Raw genomic sequence first — 22,732 nt, forward strand, 5'->3', positions numbered from 1 at the left:
TATATTAATTGTAATTAAGTTTGACTTATTTGTTTTGGTCTTGGACCCCTTCCTTTCATACCTATCAAACCATGCAGTTTTATTTCTCTTAGGATTTCTATTTCTTACTACCAGGGAATTCTCAATAGTATTAGTAATTTGCAAAAAATTAGAAAGTAAAGTGGACGCGATCACACCAGGTGCTAAGCAATAGCCTACCTCTCTATTACATTTGCGGATAATATCCGCCATTAGTTTATTGGGGTCTATTTTGATCCACTTGATCCTCATGCCATTTGGTCTCTCAGCCACAATCCCTTGGACGGGTCTACCATGCACATTTGTTTTTGGGCCCCAGCCTATTAATTCCATTGATATATTATTGTGATCACTCACTGGCTGTTCTATTACCCAGACATTGGAATAGACAGAACCATTGGACACCAAGATATGGTCAATGTTTGAGTGGGCACCTCTCCCTCTAAATGTTGGGCACTTCTCGTTGTTTTTATTTTATTTATTTATTTATTTATTTGTTTGCATTTATATGGTGCACAGCTACCCAACAAAGGGTTTCCCGGCGCGACAGATCCCAGTGTCAATGCGGTTACAGGAATTAGATGTTGAATAGCCATGTTTTTAGGGCTTTCCTGAATTTGATGTAGCTTGGTTCAGACCGCAATGTGTGTGGCATTGAATTCCAAAGTGTGGGTCCTAGAAAAGAAAAGGACTTGCCACCCATGCGTGACAACTTGATCTTTGGGATTTCAAAATTATTTGCCGTAGAGGACCGAAGAGATCTAGAGGGACGGTAGGGGCGCATCAGGCTTTGTAGGTATTTTGGGGCGGGATAGGTGGAAATCCTGTGCATGAAACATAGGGATTTGAATTTGACCCGATTTTCAATTTTTAACCAGTGTAGTTTCCTAATGTATTTGGTAGTTGGAGTAGTGATGGGAATTTTCCAGAGTAGTCTGGCTGCTGCATTCTGTACTGACTGTAACCTGTGGACAGTAGCTTTATTTGCCCCCAGGTACAGAGCATTGCCATAATCTAATCTGGATGTGATCAGGGCGTTGACAACTGTTTTCTTGGTGTTTTCAGGTAACATCCAGCAGATCTTTTTAAGCCATTTCAATATGGCGAAGCAGGTGGATGAAGTTTTTACTGCTTGCTGGTGTAGACTGAGTGAGTCGTCAATAATGACTCCCAGGTTGCGGGCATGCGCGACAGGGGTTGGGGGGGTACCCATTTCAGATGGCCAGTGTTGGGGTCCCCAAAGATCTTTGTTTTTACCCAACACGATTAACTCTGTTTTCTCGCCGTTAAGTTTTAGAAAGTTTTTCTGCATCCAACCGGCGATTTTACTAAGTCCGAGTTGTAGGGAGGATGAATTGTCAGCGTCTGCTGCTGATAGCGAAAAAAGCAGCTGAGAGTCATCAGAGTAAGAAAACATTAAAAGCCCAGTGTCTTCCACAATCTTGGACAGGGGACTCATATAAACATTAAAAAGCAACGGGCTAAGAATGGAGCCCTGAGGTACTCCCTGTTTAAATGTCCTTGTATCAGAACAGGCAGTTTGCGAAAATACCTGAAACGTTCGATTTTCTAATAGTGATCTGATCCAATTAAGAGCTGCCCCGCGAATGCCTAGGGAGTGGAGAGTCTGGGCGAGGACCGCATGCGACACGGTGTCGAATGCCGCGTTGTTATTCTTAGTACAATCTAGTAGTTCCAGATCTAATTTAGCTACCAGATTGTTCAGTGCACTACCATTGTTATTGTAGGGAAATGATTAAAGACAATACTATCACCACCAGGGTACTCCTCTCGGTGTCCACAGATCCCCTTCTGAGCGTGGCTGCATGCTTGGGTATTAAAATATCTTGCCCAGAGTATTACAGGGCATTTGCTTGATAATGCAAGTGTTTCTTCTATTGCCCGCTCAACATCCGATACGATCATACCCCGGTTGGGACCTACAATATTATAAAAATTCACAATAAGTAAGTCCCTACATTCGTTATGTGTCAGTCGTAAAACTGATGCATGCGGACCCACCTCCACATATCCACCAGTACTGAATTCCGTTAATTTAGTGGATACCAGAGTCAATAAACCACCCTTTGCTCTACCTGCCTTGGATGCTACGGCTGTCACACTATAGGTGGTATATCCTATTTGATATTATATAATATATTTGATCTCTGTGCCACGTTTCATGCAGACATATTATATCGTAACCCTGTATGATGAAGTTATCCCAGAACGGAGTAGTTAATTTAGCAGCAATTCCCGCTATATTCCAAGTGGTGACCTTTAAACAGTCAGTAGGGTTGCCTTGTGTAACATCAGGATAGTCAATCTGTGACAGTGTTTCTAAGCTCACGTTCGGGCTTGTCTCTGTAGGGGTGGTTACGATTGGCATAATTGCATCGATATTTGTACATTGTTCAGTGCTAGTCGTGTTTAACACAGTTACATCTTCTAACCCTATTTGACCCCCTAACCCTTGTTCAGTTGTAGCTATTTCACCAGATACAATAGATTCACAGAGTGGGATCATAGATGGTACATTCAGTCAGTCGTTCTCCTCTAGTGAGTTAAACACCTGAAATCTGTTGCAGATCGGAATTGTGAAATTGTCATATACATTATACAGTGGTGCTGGTACAGAGGGTACAATGGGGTAGTTGAGGTGTACAGCTCTAGGGTGCTTAAAAGTCTGCGTTGTGGTTTGTCTTTCTAACTGGTTCCTATAGAAGTAGTCAAGTGGGAACAACGTGGTGTTATATTCATGATTAGATGGCATTGGTGCATTTAAGATTGAGTCTCTTGCCCATTCAGTGGCCCTATAGTTTATGACTATACAGTCCCCATTTATTTCTTTTTTACTTGGTCCCACCCAACCTACTCTTTGTGTGGAAACATCTGATTTGCACCTCGTGTTGGGAATCCACAGTTTTTCACGAGCCAATGCAAAGTTTTGTTTTTCAGTGTTTCCTGATTTTCGAATTGGGTAGGCTTCAGTTTAGGGACATTAGCAAGGATAGCTACATATGGTCTACATTCCGGTGGGAGGTTAATCATAGCAGGGATGGTATTGTTAATGTGGTGCCTAGGTGCTGGTAAGATTGTGTTGTTGTAACTGGGGCCACCTGTCTCCCTTTGTCCTGCTGCGACTTTCTGGCCCGTTGTAACATTTGGGGCAATGGTATTTAACATTTTCACTCCACTTGTGGTTGCTACCGGGGTCACTGCCATAGTGGGTATACTAGGGACTCTAGTTGTGCTGCTTAGAGTGTTTTTGCTCGGTCTCCCTGTTGGTATATTAGTAGTAGGGGACTTGACTTGCATGCCCAGATGTTCTAGAATGTCTAAGTTGGCTATGCCTAGTTTTTCCAAGTTCTCCACTTTTTAGGTTTTGCCTAGCCAATGCGTACGAAGAACGCGTGCGCTAGGAAAAACTTAATGATTTCTGTGTGTGGGGACTGGACCGTCCCCACTCTCCCATTGGCTAGCTCCATAAATGGAGGCTAGCCATTGGGAGAAGACTCTGTCCGCCAATCTCGGACCAGATTCGGGAGCGTTCCCGAGAATTTTTGGCTTTTGGCTATGTCAGCCGAAAGCCTGTTCATGGGAACGCCCCCGAATCTGGTCCGGCATTGACGGCACCCGGAAGAAGTCCAGGTGAGTGCTTGCTTTTTTTTTTGCTTGATTTTTTTTTTTTTGCCCGTTCCCACCCTCTCTCCCGCTCTCCGTGTCTCCGGACCCTGATCCCGCCCCCCTACCGCTGCCTCGCTCTCCGTGTCTCTGGCCCCGTTCCCGCCCCCCTCCCGCTGGTGCCCGTGCGTTTTTTTATGCATGTTCGGCTCGTCTTCCGGCCCCGTTCCCATTCCCGGGGGCATTAATGCAATAGAAATGCAACTTGTTTGTTTAATGTAACGCACACGTCCTAACTTTGCAGACACCCACAAACATCCAGCAAAGCTCAGCCCACACTCTGGTAAGCAGCTAAATTACTCCCAGGTCAATCAGGAACAGGCAGAGAGGAGTTTTCTTGTAACACTGCCAATACTTAATTAAAACCGCTGACATCATGGTGTTATAATTAACCGTGGCATTAATTAGGCTGGAATAATGATTTTTTTTAATAAGAGCTACTCCTCCATAAGAGTGCAAACGCTGAAAAATATATTTGTTGAGTGATGGCTGGTTTTTTGCTTCCACGCAGCCTGGATTTATTTCGGGATCGTTAACGTGCACAAAGTTTTCAGTGTTGCCTTTTTAAGGAGAGAAGAGGACAGACTGAGGGAAATTTGAGTTTTTCCAACAAAAAAATTACATTCATGATAAAAAAAAGTCCCCAGCTGCCAGTGTGACCAGTAGGTCACGACTTGCAATAGAAAGAGGCTGGGGGGGCACTGGGATTGCGTGATCCTCCTCCCCAGTAAACACAGGCATTTCTTGTATATTCATGATTTTCACATTTATTTGCTTGTAATTTGTATTTTATTTCCACGCTGAACGTTGTGTAGTGACTCGTTTCAATACACCGCTGGTGTGGTTTTGGAAGTTTTAATTGTTTTTAACGGTGACATATCGTCGTGCATACACTCTGTCCGTTATTGGGAGACAGGGTGTTACCGGGAGAGCCCCCTTCACATTTAAACCATCTATCTGCTGCCCGGACTTGTGGGGTCAACAAAGGCTTGATGCTTAACGTAGGCAACGGCGAGACAAAACGTACCTTTATTTGTAGCACTTTGTTGAGGACGGTGTACTTGATCAATTGTATCAGTGCTGTGATAGTTCTATTGTCTACTTGGGCACAAGGGATGTTTTTGGGGGTTAAATCTCTTTTCATGACCCTAAACTGCTATCAGACATAGCACCCCTCCCTCCGTTTGCCCTTGAACGATGTTTATGTGCCTCGCATCACAATGACAGGAAGCCCCCCGCCCCGCCTTCATTAGGAGCACTGGTCCTAGAGGGGGTGCTAGGCATTTGAAAACAGGTACTCTAGGTTGTAGCGGCGAAAGGGCTTAAAACACCTCTGTGCCTCGGCCTATCTCTTCTGTTTCATGTCTAGTGCTACCCTTTGTCCTCGCTGCCCCCTCCCTTCTCTTTGTTTTCGACGCCCCCTCCTCACGGGGTACCCTTGTCCTCCCTGTTCCGGCTGGCAGGGGTCCTCCCACAGTTTCACTTGCTGGTTTGTTTCAATGACCCCTACTGACCCCTCCTTTAGTGCGAAATTCAGCTACCAGTTACACGTGTGTTTTTGTTTTTCAACCACCTCTTTAATTGTACGAAAATTGTGTTTATGGTAGGAATCTTGTACAGGAGACCTGGCCTATGTAATTTTACAGTATGGCTGAAAACCATGTCAACTAAAATCCTGACCAGTCAATTTGAATGGATCGGTGTGACCTTTCCCTTATTGCTGCCAGACATATCACTCTACAACAAACATTTGCATAAAACAAGCCAGGCCGATTGGCTTTGCCAGTTTTTTGCAAGTTGTATCAGGCAAATGAATAACCACAGTGATTTTGTTGTGAATACTTATTATTGAAAATGTTTATATTCTGAAAATGAGACCTTGTATTAAACTCTGCTAAGGTCTGTGAAAGAGGTGGTATTTGTAGGGGTGCAGTCGCCCCGGCTCTCCCATTGGTACCACTTGTCTTCTTCAGTGTCTCACCCTGGTAGATATGTGTGCCTTTTTTTTCGCACATCTTTCTATTTGTTTCACATTTCCCCACAAATATGATTGACAAATAGGCAGCCATCACAGATTGAATGAGCATATCGTTTGCACAGCTGTATTAATTAGTCACTGGGGGAAACGTGCGCTGCTTTCTGACGCCACTTCCAGAGCGCTCCATCGCGGCCCGTAAACGCCCACCTACCACCTGAATTCACTCAGACACAAAGAGGCAGTATGTGCTGAAAGAGTCCTATGTTTAGTGAACAGCAATATAAGAACGCAAACTTTTATAAAACAAAAAAAAAAGCAAATACTCCTGGACAATGCAGGATGAAGTAAAATGTAAACGGGGATTGCATTGCTGATTTTCATATAACGCGGCTAAACTATGGAACTCGCTTCCCCCAAACCTCAGAGCCCAACCTAACCTTCTTTCCTTCCGTAGAGCGCTCAAAACATGGCTTTTCCCATAAGGCTCGTCACACCAGGTTCTTGTCTATCAGCGCTGGGACGCCCATGGGCAGCCATGCGCTCTACAAATCCGTAAAATAAAATAAAATAAATTTGTAAAGCACAGCTAATCACCCGTGGGGGTCTCCAGGCGCTGTATTAAATACCTTAAGGGGTTTTCAGTCAATAGTTGGGAAATGGATCAATGCTTTTCCTAGTAAAGTTAGAGGCGTGGGTGGATATATGGTGCTCCAGGGAATCGATGTCTGTTTTTTAATTATTGCCATGTCTGAAACCCTACAGGACCCACCACACTTAAAACATGCTGTTTAGAGGGAAACTCAGAATTGAAGTTTCAGACATTCGAGGCTATATTCCGGCTCAGTGTCTCTCACCCACCATGACATGTCAGATCACGAGCAACTTTTAACATTAATAGAGCTTGTCTGCAAACAAATTAAAGATTGTGTATCGTTGGGGTTTTTGTCCTCAGTCGGTTTCATTACACGTGCTGTTTTTCCTACTAACTACTGGGCACGTACATTTTATTATCCATACTGAGGAATTAGATCAGGCTGTGATTGGATAACAGGAATTTCCTCCAGGGCTCAGATGTTTGTGGCCTAACTCCCCCCCTCCCCCCACACACCTTCCAATAGTCTTTGCGCTCGGTTATGGTGGGGTCACCCCGCCACCCCCAGTGGATTCAATCTAACAGGACAGTCTACTGATTTATTGGTTCTCCCGCCCCAAAAACTGATGGTTCTGTCTGTGTCCCGTGTCATGCTGCCTCCTGGCTATGTTGCATTGTCTTGCATGTTAACCTCCCAGTGACGGTTGATAATGCAGGCTCCTTTGTGGCTGTAAGTCAGATTGCAGTGTCATTTGGTGTAGAGCTGGGTGAGTTGCATTGCATGCGTTTTCCTCCTCCCATAGATGTGCTTGCTTCCCTGCCCCCTCGCTGTGCTTGCTTCCCTGCCCCCTCGCTGTGCTTGCTTCCCTGCCCCCTCGCTGTGCTTGCTTCCCTGCCCCCTCGCTGTGTTTGCTCCCCTGGGTGTGTGGGTGGCTCTGTGTATGTGGCTCTGTATGTGTGGTTCTGTATGTGTGGTTCTGTATGTGCCCCTGTTGCCTACTTGTGCCTCTGTGTGCCCCTGTTGCCTGCTTGTGCCTCCGTGTGCCTCTGTTGCCTGCTTGTGCCTCCGTGTGCCCCTGTTGCCTGCTTGTGCCTCCGTTTTCGTGCCCCTGTTGCTTGCTTGTGCCTCCGTGTGCCCCTGTTGCCTGCTTGTGCCTCCGTGTGCCCCTGTTGCCTGCTTGTGCCTCTGTGTGCCCTGTTGCCTGCTTGTGCCTCTGTGTGCCCCTGTTGCCTGCTTGTGCTGTTTGGGTGTGTGTGGAGGGCTCTGTGTGGCTGTGTGTGTAGGAAGCTTTGTGTGGCTGTGTGTGGGGGGCTCTGTGTGGCTGTGTGTGTGGGGGGCTCTGTGTGGCTGTGTGTGGGGGGCTCTGTGTGTGTGTGTGTGTGTGGGGGGGGGCTCTGTGTGTGTTTGTGTGTGTCATTTGCGAGAGATAAAGCTAGTGGCATTGTAAATGACAATGCCATTTATTTATGTAAAAAAAAACATAAATAAAAATAATTTCAAGAGCAATGCCTATAGCTCTAACTTTAACAAAGGCAAAACCATTGCATTGTAAATGCTTGTTTACTAAGGGATTCTAAAATTTCGGTCACTGGTGTAATGTAGGATTTTATTATATTCTCTATATGTTGCGTCAGTCCCTCTATGTTAATTGTGGTTAGTTTCTCCTTGAGCTATGTTGCAATACCTCTCCCTCCCTTCCATGATCTGTGGAAGTTTGGGTTACTTTCTTTCTTTTGCATCTGTATCTCTTGCCCAGTTTATTAACTAACAACATCTTCCTACTGTGAGTGGGTTTACCTTTGGGCCGAGTAGACCCGTGGTCAGTCACACTGCTTAACAGACTAGTGTTAGTTGAATCAGGGATAGGGATAATGTCATTGATATCACAACCGTCCATCTCCCCTGTATCATTAGGCACGTCATTCAATATTGGGGGTTGGGGTATATCACTTGTTATCAAATTAGGTGTTAATGATAATCTACTCTCCCTAGCAGAAAACACAGTAGGTTCTAAAGGTTGTGGTGCAACAACATGGTTTAAATCATTCCCTGGCAGACCTGCGAAAGATTGTAATAGCATCGAGTCATGTGATAGTGTTGTTACATTAGTTGTATTTGCAGGGGATTTCGCAATTTGTGGCGATTGAGAATTTAAACACATACTGGGTGGTAGAGATAGTCTTTCAGTGTTTTTCAATCGCATTCACAACAACCCTAATTGTTTGCTGCAACATTCTATCAACTGCGGTTAGGGTAGGCAGTGTTAATTTCCTGGTTGCAGATCGTGTATGCATTGGTGTCTTTTTGGCCGCAGCCTTACGCAGCCTTACGTTTAGCCTCCATCAGAGCGATCGATTACCTTAGTTGGTGTGTTCACAAAGCCAAGGGGGGTGGCCCAGTCCAGTCTCTTTCGGTCTCTAGAGGGCCACAGAGGGCCCGCCCTTTTCCCCGGGCTTCGCCGGGCGCGTCCCGCGTGCGTTCCGCGGGACGAGGGACTGGCGTTGCCTTTATGCGCCTCCTGGCGCTGTTGTGGGTGTCACTGGTGGTGGGAGGGGCCCGGCGGAGCCAAGTCCGGCTGGGAAACAGGCGGAGCAAGGCCCGGCCCTTTGCGGCTGGTGTGGTGCTACAGCGGAGCAATGCCCGGCCGTGAAGTCTGCAGAATCAAAAACAAGGACCCCCACTCGACTCAGCCCTGGCGCTGCCTTTATGCGTCTCCTGGCGCTGTTGTGGAAGTCACTGGTGGTGGGAGGGGCCCGGCGGAGCCAAGCCCGGCCGGTAAACAGGCGGAGCAAGGCCCGGCCCTTTGCGACTGGTGTAGCGCTACGGCGGAGCAATGCCCGGCCGTGAAGTCTGCAGAATCAAAAACAAGGACCCCCACTCGACTCAGCCCTGGCGCTGCCTTTATGCGTCTCCTGGCGCTGTTGTGGAAGTCACTGGTGGTGGGAGGGGCCCGGCGGAGCCAAGTCCGGCCGGGAAACAGGCGGAGCAAGGCCCGGCCCTTTGCGGCTGGTGTGGCGCTACGGCGGAGTCTGCAGAATCAAAAACAAGGAGTTATTTGTAACTCATAAAAATCTTGAAAAAATCTAAAAAAATCTTATGCATTTACCTGTGCACCTTCACTGTACCTCACAAGAACCTGCCTGTGCACGTTCTGTATTTGTACCTCATAAACAGTTGCCTCTGTACTTCTTCTGTTTGTACCTCATAAGCACCCCATGTGAACACCTCCTCTGCTTGTACCTCTCAGGTACCTATGCACCTAGTTTGTTATCCCTGCACTGCTAACCACGGGCACTTGACAATCAGGCCAGTACCTGTCTTCTGCTATTTGCATGCAGGCAGACGCTCCACTGCTTTGGAAAAAATGCACCCCGAGTTACCTTTGTTTTGTACCTCCTGAAGTTTTAGTTTTGTTATATACTTGTTATATACTTCCCGAAGAGTTACCATTGTTATACACTTCCTGAAACTGAAGAAACAGCAGCACATCCTGATCCATCTTCTTCCATAATCTGCTCTTGTTCAAATAAAATCTTGATCATTTGCATCTACCTAGACTTGTGCCTGTAGCAAGTGGGTGCTCCTTGAGTGCATTGTCTTCACTGAGTTACTTTGTGAACACTGACAAATCACCTCCTTTTCTGAAGTCAATAAGATGTGTTGTGCTAAACAGAACTTCTAGTTAAATATCTGAGTATGAGGGAATATCCCCTACTAAGTTTAAAAAACGGTAAAGACAAGATGTCTTTTACTACCATTTAAACATTGTATATTCACATTCCAGTACATTTGCATGTAGTAATTATACATCTCTTTACATCCAACAGAAAACAAGCCTTGAATAAAAATGAATATGGATAATGAAGATATTACTGTAAATCTGCAAGAACAATGAAAAACTGGGCTCCAGTATTCAGGAAAACATCAGCACGGTCATAGACAGACGAACCTGAACCTTAACTGACAGATCTTGGAAGAAGCAGTTAAGGGCAATTCAGTGAATATACAAGTCTGAGCTGTGCACCTCCACGCCACAAGACCAAGAAAAGAACTCTGGAAGATTTAGGAAACACCACTGATAATCTCTTATTGTATAAAAAAAGTATCCAGTACAAGCTTTGATCATGGGATCGGTGTGATGTGCTTACAGCAGTGCTTTGCTCCGTAAAATGACTACTACTACTCAGTCTTTTATGTGTATTGTAAACTATTTCTGGCCAAACCACAGGAAGCAGAAAAAAGAAAAGTGGAGTGGAGCTGGACAACTGAAGTTTAAATGGAAGTCGAGTTCTGCTAAATAAAATGAAAACCTCTGTCCCAATTTGCACAAACCAGAAGGAAGATTAATCTTTACCCCTAGCTGTACAAAACCAATAGCCATTCTAAAGGCACTATCACCCACAAAGAAGTATAACACACATTATGAGTGTAACAGATATTTGGTGCCCTTTGCACTTTATTGTTAAATCGGAAACCAAATGTGAAAAATAGCACACACATTTAGGGAGTGTGAGAAAAACACAATTGCTTTAACAGACATGTTGACCCTTCAGGAAACACAGTTATGTGATGTAGACAAATATATACCCAATCCAGAGACACTAACCAAGAATAAAGAATCATACACATGCACCGAGAGCTTTAGTTTGTCATCACTAGTAAAGCGCCCTCAGCAAACGCACACAGGAGAAAAACAATTCAATTGCACTGAATGTATGAAGAGCTGTGGTCAGTTATCTGACCTCCAAAGACATCAACGAACACACACAGGAGAAAAACCATACCAATGCAATGAATGTAGGAAGAGCTTTAGTCAGTTATCAAACTTCCTAGTACATCAACGAACACACACAGGGGAAAAACCATACCATTGCAATGAATGTGCAAAGAGCTTTAGTCACTTATCAAACCTCCAAAGACATCAACAAACACACACAGGGGAAAAACCATACCATTGCAATGAATGTATGAAGAGCTTTAGTCAGTTATCACACCTCCAAGGGCATCAGCGAGCACACACAGGTGAAAAGCCATACCATTGCAATGAATGTGTGAAGAGCTTCAGTCAGTCATCACATCTCCAAAGACATCTTCGAACACACACTGGGAAAGCACCATACCACTGCAATAAATGTGGATGTAGTTTTAGACATTCCTTAACATTTAGGAGTCGTCAGCAAACATACATAGGTGAAAAGCCTTCTGAGTGCAGTGAGTGTGTTAAGAGCATTAGTCGGTTATCATGTTTACAAACAGATCAGCGACACACAAGGGTAAAACCATTCAAGTGCAGTGAATGTGGGAAGAGCTTTTGTCAAACGTCAGTCCTACTCAGACATCAGCGAACACACACAGGGGAAAAACCATACCTTTGTAATGAGTGTGGAAAGAGTTTTAGTCAATTATCAGACCTACAGTGCCATCAGCTAACACACACTGGGGAAAAACCTTACCATTGCATTGAATGTGGGAAGAGCTTCAGTCAGTCATCAGTCCTACACAGACATCAGCGAACTCACACAGGGGAAAAAGCCATTCAAGTGCAATGAATGTGTGAAGAGCTTTAGTCAATTATCAATTCTGCATAGTCATCAGCGAACACACACAGAAAAAACCTTACCATTGTATTGAGTGTAGAAGTTCTTTCAGTGACTCCTCAAACCTAAGGAAGAATCCGAGAACTCCCACGGTAAAAGCCACACAAGTGTACTGAATGTATGAAAGCCTTTAGTCAATTATGAGTTCTGCACAGCCATAAGCAAAAACACACCTTCATTGAACAATTGAAATAATCCTAGAGATGTAGAGAATTTGGCAAGAATGTAAGGCCAATAATAGTGACCCAACTGTGGATACACACAGGAGTAAACAAGTGCAGTTATTGAGAGATGAACGAATTACAGAAAATTATAACATTACAATTAAGTGGGACATTCCAGAACCAGATAATAAAAAGTAGATGATAGAAGACCCGACTTGCAGGAATGAAGAAAAACATAGATATTTACGGAATTATGAAAGTGTCTTTTCTTCTCTACATTAAGGGAAAACCATGAAATACTTGGAAACATATTAGAAGACTAGCATAAGTTGGACAAAAAAAAAAGAAATATAGTTGTTTTTTAATTGAGTGAAACAGTGCTCTTAAAAAGTGCAAGAAAAAACCATGCAAGCATATCTGATCATACTACTGGTAAAAGCAACACTATGAGCAACGCTTGGACTAACAAGGATCTTCACAGCTAGATTTCGGGATTCGTGATAAAACCTGTAAATCCATAAACCCAAAACACATGCACTCCCATGGAACTCTTAACCAAAAATAGACGCGTAGTTCCTCATAGCGAGCAGTGAAAGTATCAAAGTCATCCAATCAGAAGGATGGTAAAGAGGCTCTATTCCAGGGGAGTGACAAGAACAAGAAGAGCCAACACAAGCTGGCACACAACATGCAAATTAGGCATGCCACTAACAACATCTGTCAAAAAATATCCTAGGATAAAATCTAAATATGAGCATAGTTGTTGATCTCTACACAAAATAATAAAAATAACCATCTATTACATGCTATTCACTCATTTGTCCCTTTATTAAAAAGTGATGTTACTACCAAATGTAATGCTACTTATTTTACCAAACATAGCTCAGTATGTCTGACACAGCCTTTCTGCCATCTATTGCGGTTTTATGCCAGCTTGTATTTCTATAAAACCTACCTTGGAGAAGCAGAAGGTGGGAATAATACTAATATTCTCAAAAATCTGAAATAAGAAATCACTCTTAGGGGTAAGCAGCCACTTCAGTGACTTTCACATAATAAATAAAGCACTCATGTTATCTATTAAAATGTATGATGACTATAAAAGATATGTGAAAACATTCATTCTCTGTAGACTGTGTGCTGTTTTATAATCAGCAAATCAAAACGGAGAGAGAGGACTAGGTAAGCCAGTCCAGATCCCCAATTTAATATGTATCTATCAATAAAGGACTAGCTTTGTTGTGTTGTAGGGAGACTCAGTACGTATGATGGCAAACCAGTTGGTTTGGTTGTTAAGCCCTCACCCACCGACCTAGTCGGTGGCATGCTTCATCATCGGGCCCACCACAGTGACACCGAATGTGTCCCGGGTGTGCTTCGACTCCAGATTACTGAGGAGCTGGTATACTTTTCTGAGTGTGCTGTGAGGGGGTGTGTAAGAAGGTGAATGAAAAGCTATGCAGTAGATCCCAGTTCCCGAGGGTATATAGAAAACTTTAATAGCTGGGCTCACGCTAGCGAATAAAAAGGCAAACGGACGCGGTGGAGCGAATTATGAACTCCCGCGTCCTATGTGGTCGACATGTTTCAGCCAGGCCTTTTATGTTTACAACTGGCTTTCCTCAGGACCAATGAGTGTGTGGGTGAAACTATAAATTATATTAAGTGAAATGAGTTTAAAAGGTGTCGCACACGCTAAGGTGCTATACGTGTGTGGAGGGGGATTCCCTCCGCTTTACTGTACACAAAACAAAAAGGACGAAGACAGACGTACAGGGTAAAGTCAAATGAGTATATTATACTTGTAACACAACGCATTGCCGGCAAGTTAAGGTGTGTGAACGACCTCTACCGGCGAGATTTAGAACGTGACCATGAGAGTTACATGGCAATGGTGATTACAAAGCGGTTAAAAACGGGGTGGTAGTGGTGGACTAAACAGCGGGAAATAGTCAAAGAGTGAGAACAGGTAAGAATGTTTCTTTATCCTCACACTTGCTATTAGCTGTTAAAGCCTCATGGGTCACCAGGCAGGGGAGAGCGGACCCTAGGTTTTGTAGAAAGCAAAGGTTAGAGCCAGTCCTGTCAGGAGAAAAAGCTGCTTACCTATGCGGTCGTGCTGGGCTTATCTCTGTACTTACGAGATTTCCGGTCTGAGAGCTCCGTGAACCTGTTGTCCTGCTGCGGTGTCCCTAGTGACTGGGGATCAGGCACGTACGGGTATTTATACTCAGTCGTATAGGGCGGTACCTGCAGAGGGGTGGAGCAATGGGCGCGGCTGCGCGTAATCATATGTTAAGTGACGCATACACGCATGGTCAGAGTCGACTGGGAGTGTGTTCATAGACTACGCATGCGTATAGGTATGCGGTTAGTGCAAATATATAGCAAAAGTTATGGGGGACATAGCACTGATAAAACGTACAGATAGGGACTGAACCACCAGTCCAACGGAAACAGGGTTCAACAATTCAATGAATTCCATGGTATGGAATCGTTAAGTCCGGTCAGATGGGTGGAAAGACGGTAAATCCACCGTTGTTCTCTTGTATGGAGAGTTCTTTCATCACAGTTTTCAAATTTCTCAATCACTGTCCATGTGAAATCATTGGGAGTGTGGTTATGGGACAGGAAGTGTTCCGTCAGTTTACTTATATTTTTGCCACACCTCATGGTGCTCCTATGCTCAGTCATCCTAGTCCTCACTTTTCTGGTGGTCATGCCGATGTATTTTAGGCCACAACGACATATGATCAAATGTACCAAGTTGGTAGAATTACAGTTGGTAAACTGGCGTTGTGTCCAAACTTTGCCATTTTCCAGATTGAGTGTTTTTGATGGGGAGGTGAGATGGCAAACACTACAATTGTTACAAGGTTGGTGTCCAGTGAGTTTAGGTAGTCCCCATGCATTGAGGATAGTGTTGCCTGTGGGTCGTGGGTTTGCTCTTGGTCTTGTGGATACTAATTGATCTCTTAAGTTTTTTGCTCTCTTGTAGGCAAAGCGAGGGAGGTCCCACTTCCGTGCTCCTGAATTGATTATTTTCCAATTTCTCTTAATTATGTTGGACACCTGGTTAGAGGCAGTGTTATACGTTGTCACGCAGGTCATGACGGGTGACTCAGGTGGTTTTATTATGGTTTCAAGGAGTGCTTCCCTGTTTTGATTTCGTGCCCTTTTACAGGTCTTGGAGATGATTCTCGTCGGATAGCCACGATCTTCCAGTTTGTGGACTAATGCCTTTGACTGTGATTTATAGTCTTGAATTCTGCTGCAGTTTCGCCTTATTCGTAAGAACTGGCCAAAGGGGAGGTTTTCCCTGAGTGGCCTAGGGTGGAAGCTGTCAAAACGCAATAAGGAGTTGCGTGCGGTAGGCTTGTAGTGTGTGGTGGTAATCAAGCCATTTTGCTCTGCCTTGATGTTGAGATCCAGGAATGCTAGCTCAGTTGGACTGCTAGTGCATGTAAACCGGAGATAAGTATCACGATCATTAATCCATATTAGGAATTGATTCAGGGTGTCCTCATTGCCCTCCCAGATGATAAAGATGTCGTCAATATAACGACGCCAGGTTATGATGTTGACTGAGTAAGGGTTAGTGGGGGCCTCGATGTAGCTACGTTCAAAATGATGGACGTACAGCCCAGCCACGCTCGGGGCAAAAACACTCCCCATCGAGGTTCCATTTGTCTGGAGATAGAATTTCCCTTCGTATTCGAAGTAGTTGTCTTTTAGTGCTAGGGCCGCACAATCAAGAATGAATTGTCGAGGGGTACGATGTTGCCAGGTGTTCTCCATTAATACATCGTGTAGTACACGTAGGGTTGCACCCTGAGGTAAGCTTGTGTACAAACTCTCTATGTCTAGTCCGACAAGGAGTTGTGTTTCGGGGTTGAAACTGATGTCCTTGATGACATTTAGCAGATGTTTAGTATCCTGGATGTAGGATGATGTTTTTTGTACAAGTGGATTAAGGAAAAAATCACAAAAGCGCGAAAGAGGTTCGAGTAGGGATTGGATACCCGATACAATTGGTCTTCCAGGTGGTGGAGTGATACCTTTGTGCACCTTGGGCAAGGTGTAAAAGTACGGTACCCTCGCGTTTTTTGTGCAGAGATAGTCACCCTCCTGCTTGGAGATGTACTCCGCATCGATAGCCTCTTTGACAAGTCGGTTTATTTTCAACTGAAGTTCTTCGGTTGGATCTTTAGCCAGGAGTTTGTAATTGCGAGTATCGCTCAGTAGGCGACAACATTCTTTGTCGTAATCGCATTTGTTCATAACCACGATGCCTCCTCCTTTATCCGCAGGTTTTATAATGCGGGTGGGGTCATTCTGTAGGTGTTTAATTATTTCCCGATCTTGGTAGGAGAGGTTGTTGAATGTGTTCCTTGGTTGCAGTTTTTCTATTTCCGAATAGACCGCATTCTCGAAAGTGGTAATTTCCACTGGTACACTTGCTGGTGGAGGAGTGAAAGTAGATTTGACTTTTAATCCGGTTTCATTCATGTTTTCCCGATTGTCATCGGGTTTCTCTTGTTTTTCAAAAAAAGCTTTTAATTTCAGTTTCCGGAAAAACTCTGCGAGTTCCACATGGAGTTTAACATGTCTAGTCTGGTGGTCGGGACGAAGGAGAGACCTTTATTGAGGACTGCAGTTTCCTCGTTGGTTAGAGGTATGTCTGAGATATTGAACACCAAAGGGTTGTCCGTTTGGAGTGTAGTTACTTGCTGGACCCTGCTTGTTCCCGGGTTTTGTTCCGGGTGTTCGAACTCACCGGGTCTTCTTCCGTTTCCCAGTGTACCCGTTGAGTGGGATTTCTTCTCTTGCCGCGTGATCTGCGGCCTTGACCTAAAAAAGGATACCGCTGGTTTAGGTTGTTCTGGAAGTATGGCATCTGTCCTGGGGCATATAGTGGGGGGTATCCGAAATATGGAGGTGGAATGGGGCCAAATGGTGGGGGGCCAAAATTATGGTGTTGTGGGGGCCCTTGCCAAGGTTGTTGCCAATTTTGGCCTATGCGTCCCCTTCCTCTTGTGTTGGTCGAGCCTGTGCTGGACCCACTTGAGACAGAACTACTGTCCTCAGAGTTGTCTTGGCCTTTTGTCGGTGCAGTGTAGTCGTCATCGGCATAGGGGTATGTCTTGGAGTAACTGAATCTTTTCAGGTCCTTCTCAAACTTTTTCATCTTAGTTTGTGTGAGGTATTCATTATATTCAGACATTTCACGGTTTTGGTCCTCAAGTTTTTTCTTATAGCCTGTGAGCGTGGTTTTGAAGTGAGTCTCTGATGCCTGAATTTCTATGACTATGGCTTCAGATAGGCGTTTAGCCGTCTTGGTAATAAGTACCAACCAGTCTCTGGTACAATGCCAGGCTATTTGGGCCCAGTCCTTTCTGAAGGTGACATCATCAAGAAAGATCCGGGGGCGTTGGTAACCAGTAGTCCCTTCGGGGCTGTATTAGTACGCAGGTATTGTGCAAGGATAATGCCATGTAGGATCGTTTGAATCCTGTTCCGCTTTTTCTCAGTGAGAGCGTCCCAATCTGTAGTTTGTGCTATGGTCGATGCTGTGTTGAAATCTGCCTGGAGGGAGGGGTCAGAGAGGATTTCACTGATATCATCCTCTGAGTAGGTTAGGCCAAAGTTTTGCGCCATGGTTTCAAGGTGTTTGTATGTCTCTCGCAGCTGTGCGCTGCCAAGTATCAGCAAATCAAAACGGAGAGAGAGGACTAGGTAAGCCAGTCCAGATCCCCAAGTTAATATGTATCTATCAATAAAGGACTAGCTTTGATGTGTTGTAGGGAGACTCAGTACGTATGATGGCAAACCAGTTGGTTTGGTTGTTAAGCCCTCACCCACCGACCTAGTCGGTGGCATGCTTCATCATCGGGCCCACCACAGTGACACCAAATGTGTCCCGGGTGTGCTTCGACTCCAGATTACTGAGGAGCTGGTATACTTCTCTGAGTGTGCTGTGAGGGGGTGTGTAAGAAGGTGAATTAAAAGCTATGCAGTAGGTCCCAGTTCCCGAGGGTATATAGAAAACTTTAATAGCTGGGCTCACGCTAGCGAATAAAAAGGCAAACGGACGCGGTGGAGCGAATTATGAACTCCCGCGTCCTATGTGGTCGACATGTTTCAGCCAGGACTTTTATGTTTACAACTGGCTTTCCTCAGGACCAATGAGTGTGTGGGTGAAACTATAAATTATATTAAGTGAAATGAGTTTAAAAGGTGTCGCACACGCTAAGGTGCTATACGTGTGTGGAGGGGGATTCCCTCCGCTTTACTGTACACAAAACAAAAAGGACGAAGACAGACGTACAGGGTAAAGTCAAATGAGTATATTATACTTGTAACACAACGCATTGCCGGCAAGTTAAGGTGTGTGAACGACCTCTACCGGCGAGATTTAGAACGTGACCATGAGAGTTACATGGCAATGGTGATTACAAAGCGGTTAAAAACGGGGTGGTAGTGGTGGACTAAACAGCGGGAAATAGTCAAAGAGTGAGAACAGGTAAGAATGTTTCTTTATCCTCACACTTGCTATTAGCTGTTAAAGCCTCATGGGTCACCAGGCAGGGGAGAGCGGACCCTAGGTTTTGTAGAAGGCATAGGTCAGAGCCAGTCCTGTCAGGAGAAAAAGCTGCTTACCTATGCGGTCGTGCTGGGCTTATCTCTGTACTTACGAGATTTCCGGTCTGAGAGCTCCGTGAACCTGTTGTCCTGCTGCGGTGTCCCGAGTGACTGGGGATCAGGCACGTACGGGTATTTATACTCAGTCGTATAGGGCGGTACCTACAGAGGGGTGGAGCAATGGGCGCGGCTGCGCGTAATCATATGTTAAGTGACGCATACACGCATGGTCAGAGTCGACGGGGAGTGTGTTCATAGACTACGCATGGGTATAGGTATGCGGTTAGTGCAAATATATAGCAAAAGTTATGGGGGACGCAGCACTGATAAAACGTACAGATAGGGACTGAACCACGAGTCCAAACGGAAACAGGGTTCAACAATTCAATGAATTCCATGGTATGGAATCGTTAAGTCCGGTCAGATGGGTGGAAAGACGGTAAATCCACTGTTGTTCTCTTGTATGGAGAGTTCTTTCATCACAGTTTTCAAATTTCTCAATCACTGTCCATGTGGAATCATTGGGAGTGTGGTTATGGGACAAGAAGTGTTCCGTCAGTTTACTTATATTTTTGCCACACCTCATGGTGCTCCTATGCTCAGTCATCCTAGTCCTCACTTTTCTGGTGGTCATGCCGATGTATTTTAGGCCACAACGACATATGATCAAATATACCAAGTTGGTAGAATTACAGTTGGTAAACTGGCGTTGTGTCCAAACTTTGCCATTTTCCAGATTGAGTGTTTTTGATGGGGAGGTGAGATGGCAAACACTACAATTGTTACAAGGTTGGTGTCCAGTGAGTTTAGGTAGTCCCCATGCATTGAGGATAGTGTTGCCTGTGGGTCGTGGGTTTGCTCTTGGTCTTGTGGATACTAATTGATCTCTTAAGTTTTTTGCTCTCTTGTAGGCAAAGCGAGGGAGGTCCCACTTCCGTGCTCCTGAATTGATTATTTTCCAATTTCTCTTAATTATGTTGGACACCTGGTTAGAGGCAGTGTTATACGTTGTCACGCAGGTCATGACGGGTGACTCAGGTGGTTTTATTATGGTTTCAAGGAGTGCTTCCCTGTTTTGATTTCGTGCCCTTTTACAAGTCTTGGAGATGATTCTCGTCGGATAGCCACGATCTTCCAGTTTGTGGACTAATGCCTTTGACTGTGATTTATAGTCTTGAATTCTGCTGCAGTTTTGCCTTATTCGTAAGAACTGGCCAAAGGGGAGGTTTTCCCTGAGTGGCCTAGGGTGGAAGCTGTCAAAACGCAATAAGGAGTTGCGTGCGGTAGGCTTGTAGTGTGTGGTGGTAATCAAGCCATTTTGCTCTGCCTTGATGTTGAGATCCAGGAATGCTAGCTCAGTTGGACTGCTAGTGCATGTCAACCGGAGATAAGTATCACGATCATTAATCCATATCAGGAATTGATTCAGGGTGTCCTCATTGCCCTCCCAGATGATAAAGATGTCGTCAATATAACGACGCCAGGTTATGATGTTGACTGAGTAAGGGTCGACCACATAGGACGCGGGAGTTCATAATTCGCTCCACCGCGTCCGTTTGCCTTTTTATTCGCTAGCGTGAGCCCAGCTATTAAAGTTTTCTATATACCCTCGGGAACTGGGACCTACTGCATAGCTTTTAATTCACCTTCTTACACACCCCCTCACAGCCCACTCAGAGAAGTATACCAGCTCCTCAGTAATCTGAAGTCGAAGCACACCTGGGACACATTCGGTGTCACTGTGGTGGGCCCGATGATGAAGCATGCCACCGACTAGGTCGGTGGGTGAGGGCTTAACAACCAAACCAACTGGTTTGCCATCATACGTACTGAGTCTCCCTACAACACAACAAAGCTAGTCCTTTATTGATAGATACATGCTGTTTTATAATGTCATCACTGGCAGACGTTCATAGACATGTGACATTTTTAAGAAATAATTTTGTTGCAATAAGTAGAGGTGGAAGGTGCTAGACAGATGCTGATAACATCACACGTAACAAATCCAAATTGAATGGGATGTAGGTGCCATTAGTGTATGAATTACACAACCGAATCAAGCGGGAAATGTCTGCAATTAGCCATTCAGGAAGCAGAGGCAGGAGCAATCCAGGGCAACTCCAATGATGCCTGCTTAGACAAGGCATATAATCGAAACAGCATGTTCGATAGTTTGTACTATACTGGAGAGCATACTGTGCAGATGTATTTTAACATCACTTTTTATTTGATTTTTAATAACATTTCACACATTTATATTAGGCATTATTATCAAGGCTTTTGTTCTTGATTAGATATTAATTTTGTTGCATAACTTCAAGAACAATATCCTAGTGGGTTGTCTTACCTTATTCTTGTATAAGGTGGTTGCCTTCCCATAGAACCAAAAGTAAATTCAAGGTTTATTTGGATCTCACGTAGGTAGAACAATAAGACCTTAAAGTCATGAGGCTGCCCCCAGTAAGATGGCCAGGCCGAGCACAGGGCATCTCTTCAGAAGAGCGAGGGCTCATTAATGAAAGTCACAGAGCTGCAGCTGTGTGTTAGTCAGGCCGAGCACAAAGCAAACAAAAGCATTTACAGCTTTTGCAGAGTTGTGTAGAGGGCAGATGAATAATGGACTCCAATCTTGGAATGTCTGTTCTACATAGGAAATGAAAAACAAAACATTGTTCCCATTAAAATATGATACAGATAAAATCAATTCTGATGCTATAAAATGCTGTGATTGATTTTACATGCTAATAAGAAATGTAGGTTTTTTGTTCCCCAGTTCTTGTCAAGGAAGGGAGCCTGTCTAAAAATGAACATGATTGAATAGCATTAGTAGAGTAAGACTGTGTCATTTGATAATTTATTGAAGAAAACAAATTGGCCCCACGAATACGGATCTAAAAATGAATCTATTTGCTTTTTTGAATGGGTAAACCAAAAAACGCTTTTTATTTTTGTGCCCAGGTTTTCTTGAAAATAGCTGCAAGCTGATATGTTTATAAAGCTGGTGTGATATGCAGATACACCAGTCACTACGCTAGATTTATGTGCGGTAGCCTGGAATGAGGTAACTTTTCGAACTTGCAAATTAAACTGTTACTTGCTGTTGAGCACCAGGATGAGCACAGCACATGTATGGAGCCTGACGTCTGTACATCTTGGCAGGTTTGGTGTTGAAGTGTTTGTGAAAAAATTACAGTCAAGAGTGTCAGCATGTGACTAAAGAAAGACAATTTCCTGGCCACATGGCTACCTTTCCTGCTTAACACAGCTGGGGTTCACTGAGAATTGTCTTGTTCCTCTTGGCTGAGTGCACTAGATGTGTTCAACTAATTTAAATGATTGATTGATTGAGGAGACATCTGTCTCCAGTGTTCAGTGCTGATGGACAGAATAAAGAGGTGCACACAGTCACTGTGATGCCAAGTTGTTGTGGTGCAGAGGAAACATATAACAAGGGGAAATATCATTTACCTTGCAGTCTTTACAGCAACCAGCCTTTACAGCGAGGTTGGTACCCCGCATGCGACGTTACCAGGGCGTTACTTTAGAATGCAAGTCATTACAGCAATTTGCTGTAAGGGATGCATTGTTGGACTGGTCTTGGATTTTTAAGTCCAACACCTTCCCTACTGTTGAGTAGACTGGAGATGAAATAGTAATTTATACTATACAAAAGTCCAGCCTCGCCTAATGCAAGTCGTTGTAACGACTTGTGTGATAAAGTAACGCATGGCAGTGCTTGGTAATGTCGCACGCGGGGGTACTGACTGCGTGGTAAAGACATGCAGGGTAAATGCATGCTGGATTCCATCATACAACCATAACAGGAAAAAAGAGTAGCAGTTTGTAAGCAGCTGTGGACTGAGCTACGTTTGTCAATGTATTTGTACCCTTAAGATAAAAATGATATTTATTTTAAAAAGCTTGTGTGAGAGCCTACATATATGTAATAATGTTCCTCTTAACATCAGATGAGCCCGACGTTCTGTAGTAATTGGCTGAAAGTATGAACAGACTGAAACTAGAGAGGAATAGTCTACGTTTGTGAGTTTTAGGCCA

At 44.4% G+C, this 22,732-nt stretch overlaps 1 protein-coding gene across 1 annotated transcript in view; it reads left to right on the forward strand.

Annotated features, from left to right (window-relative positions):
* The window catches only part of LOC147663641 (uncharacterized), a 225,493-nt gene extending 212,652 nt beyond the window's left edge, over positions 1 to 12,841 (forward strand). Inside the window, exon 5 of the mRNA XM_086950302.1 lies at positions 10,101 to 12,841. Coding sequence (XP_086806428.1) covers positions 10,812 to 11,822 — 1,011 coding nt within the window. The 5' untranslated portion in view covers positions 10,101 to 10,811 and the 3' untranslated portion in view covers positions 11,823 to 12,841. The remainder of the gene's footprint in view (positions 1 to 10,100) is intronic.
* Positions 12,842 to 22,732: the final 9,891 nt, after the last annotated feature.

The sequence above is a fragment of the Lissotriton vulgaris genome, unplaced genomic scaffold, assembly GCF_964263255.1.
Source record: "Lissotriton vulgaris unplaced genomic scaffold, aLisVul1.2 SCAFFOLD_2100, whole genome shotgun sequence".
Taxonomy (NCBI): Eukaryota; Metazoa; Chordata; class Amphibia; order Caudata; family Salamandridae; genus Lissotriton; species Lissotriton vulgaris.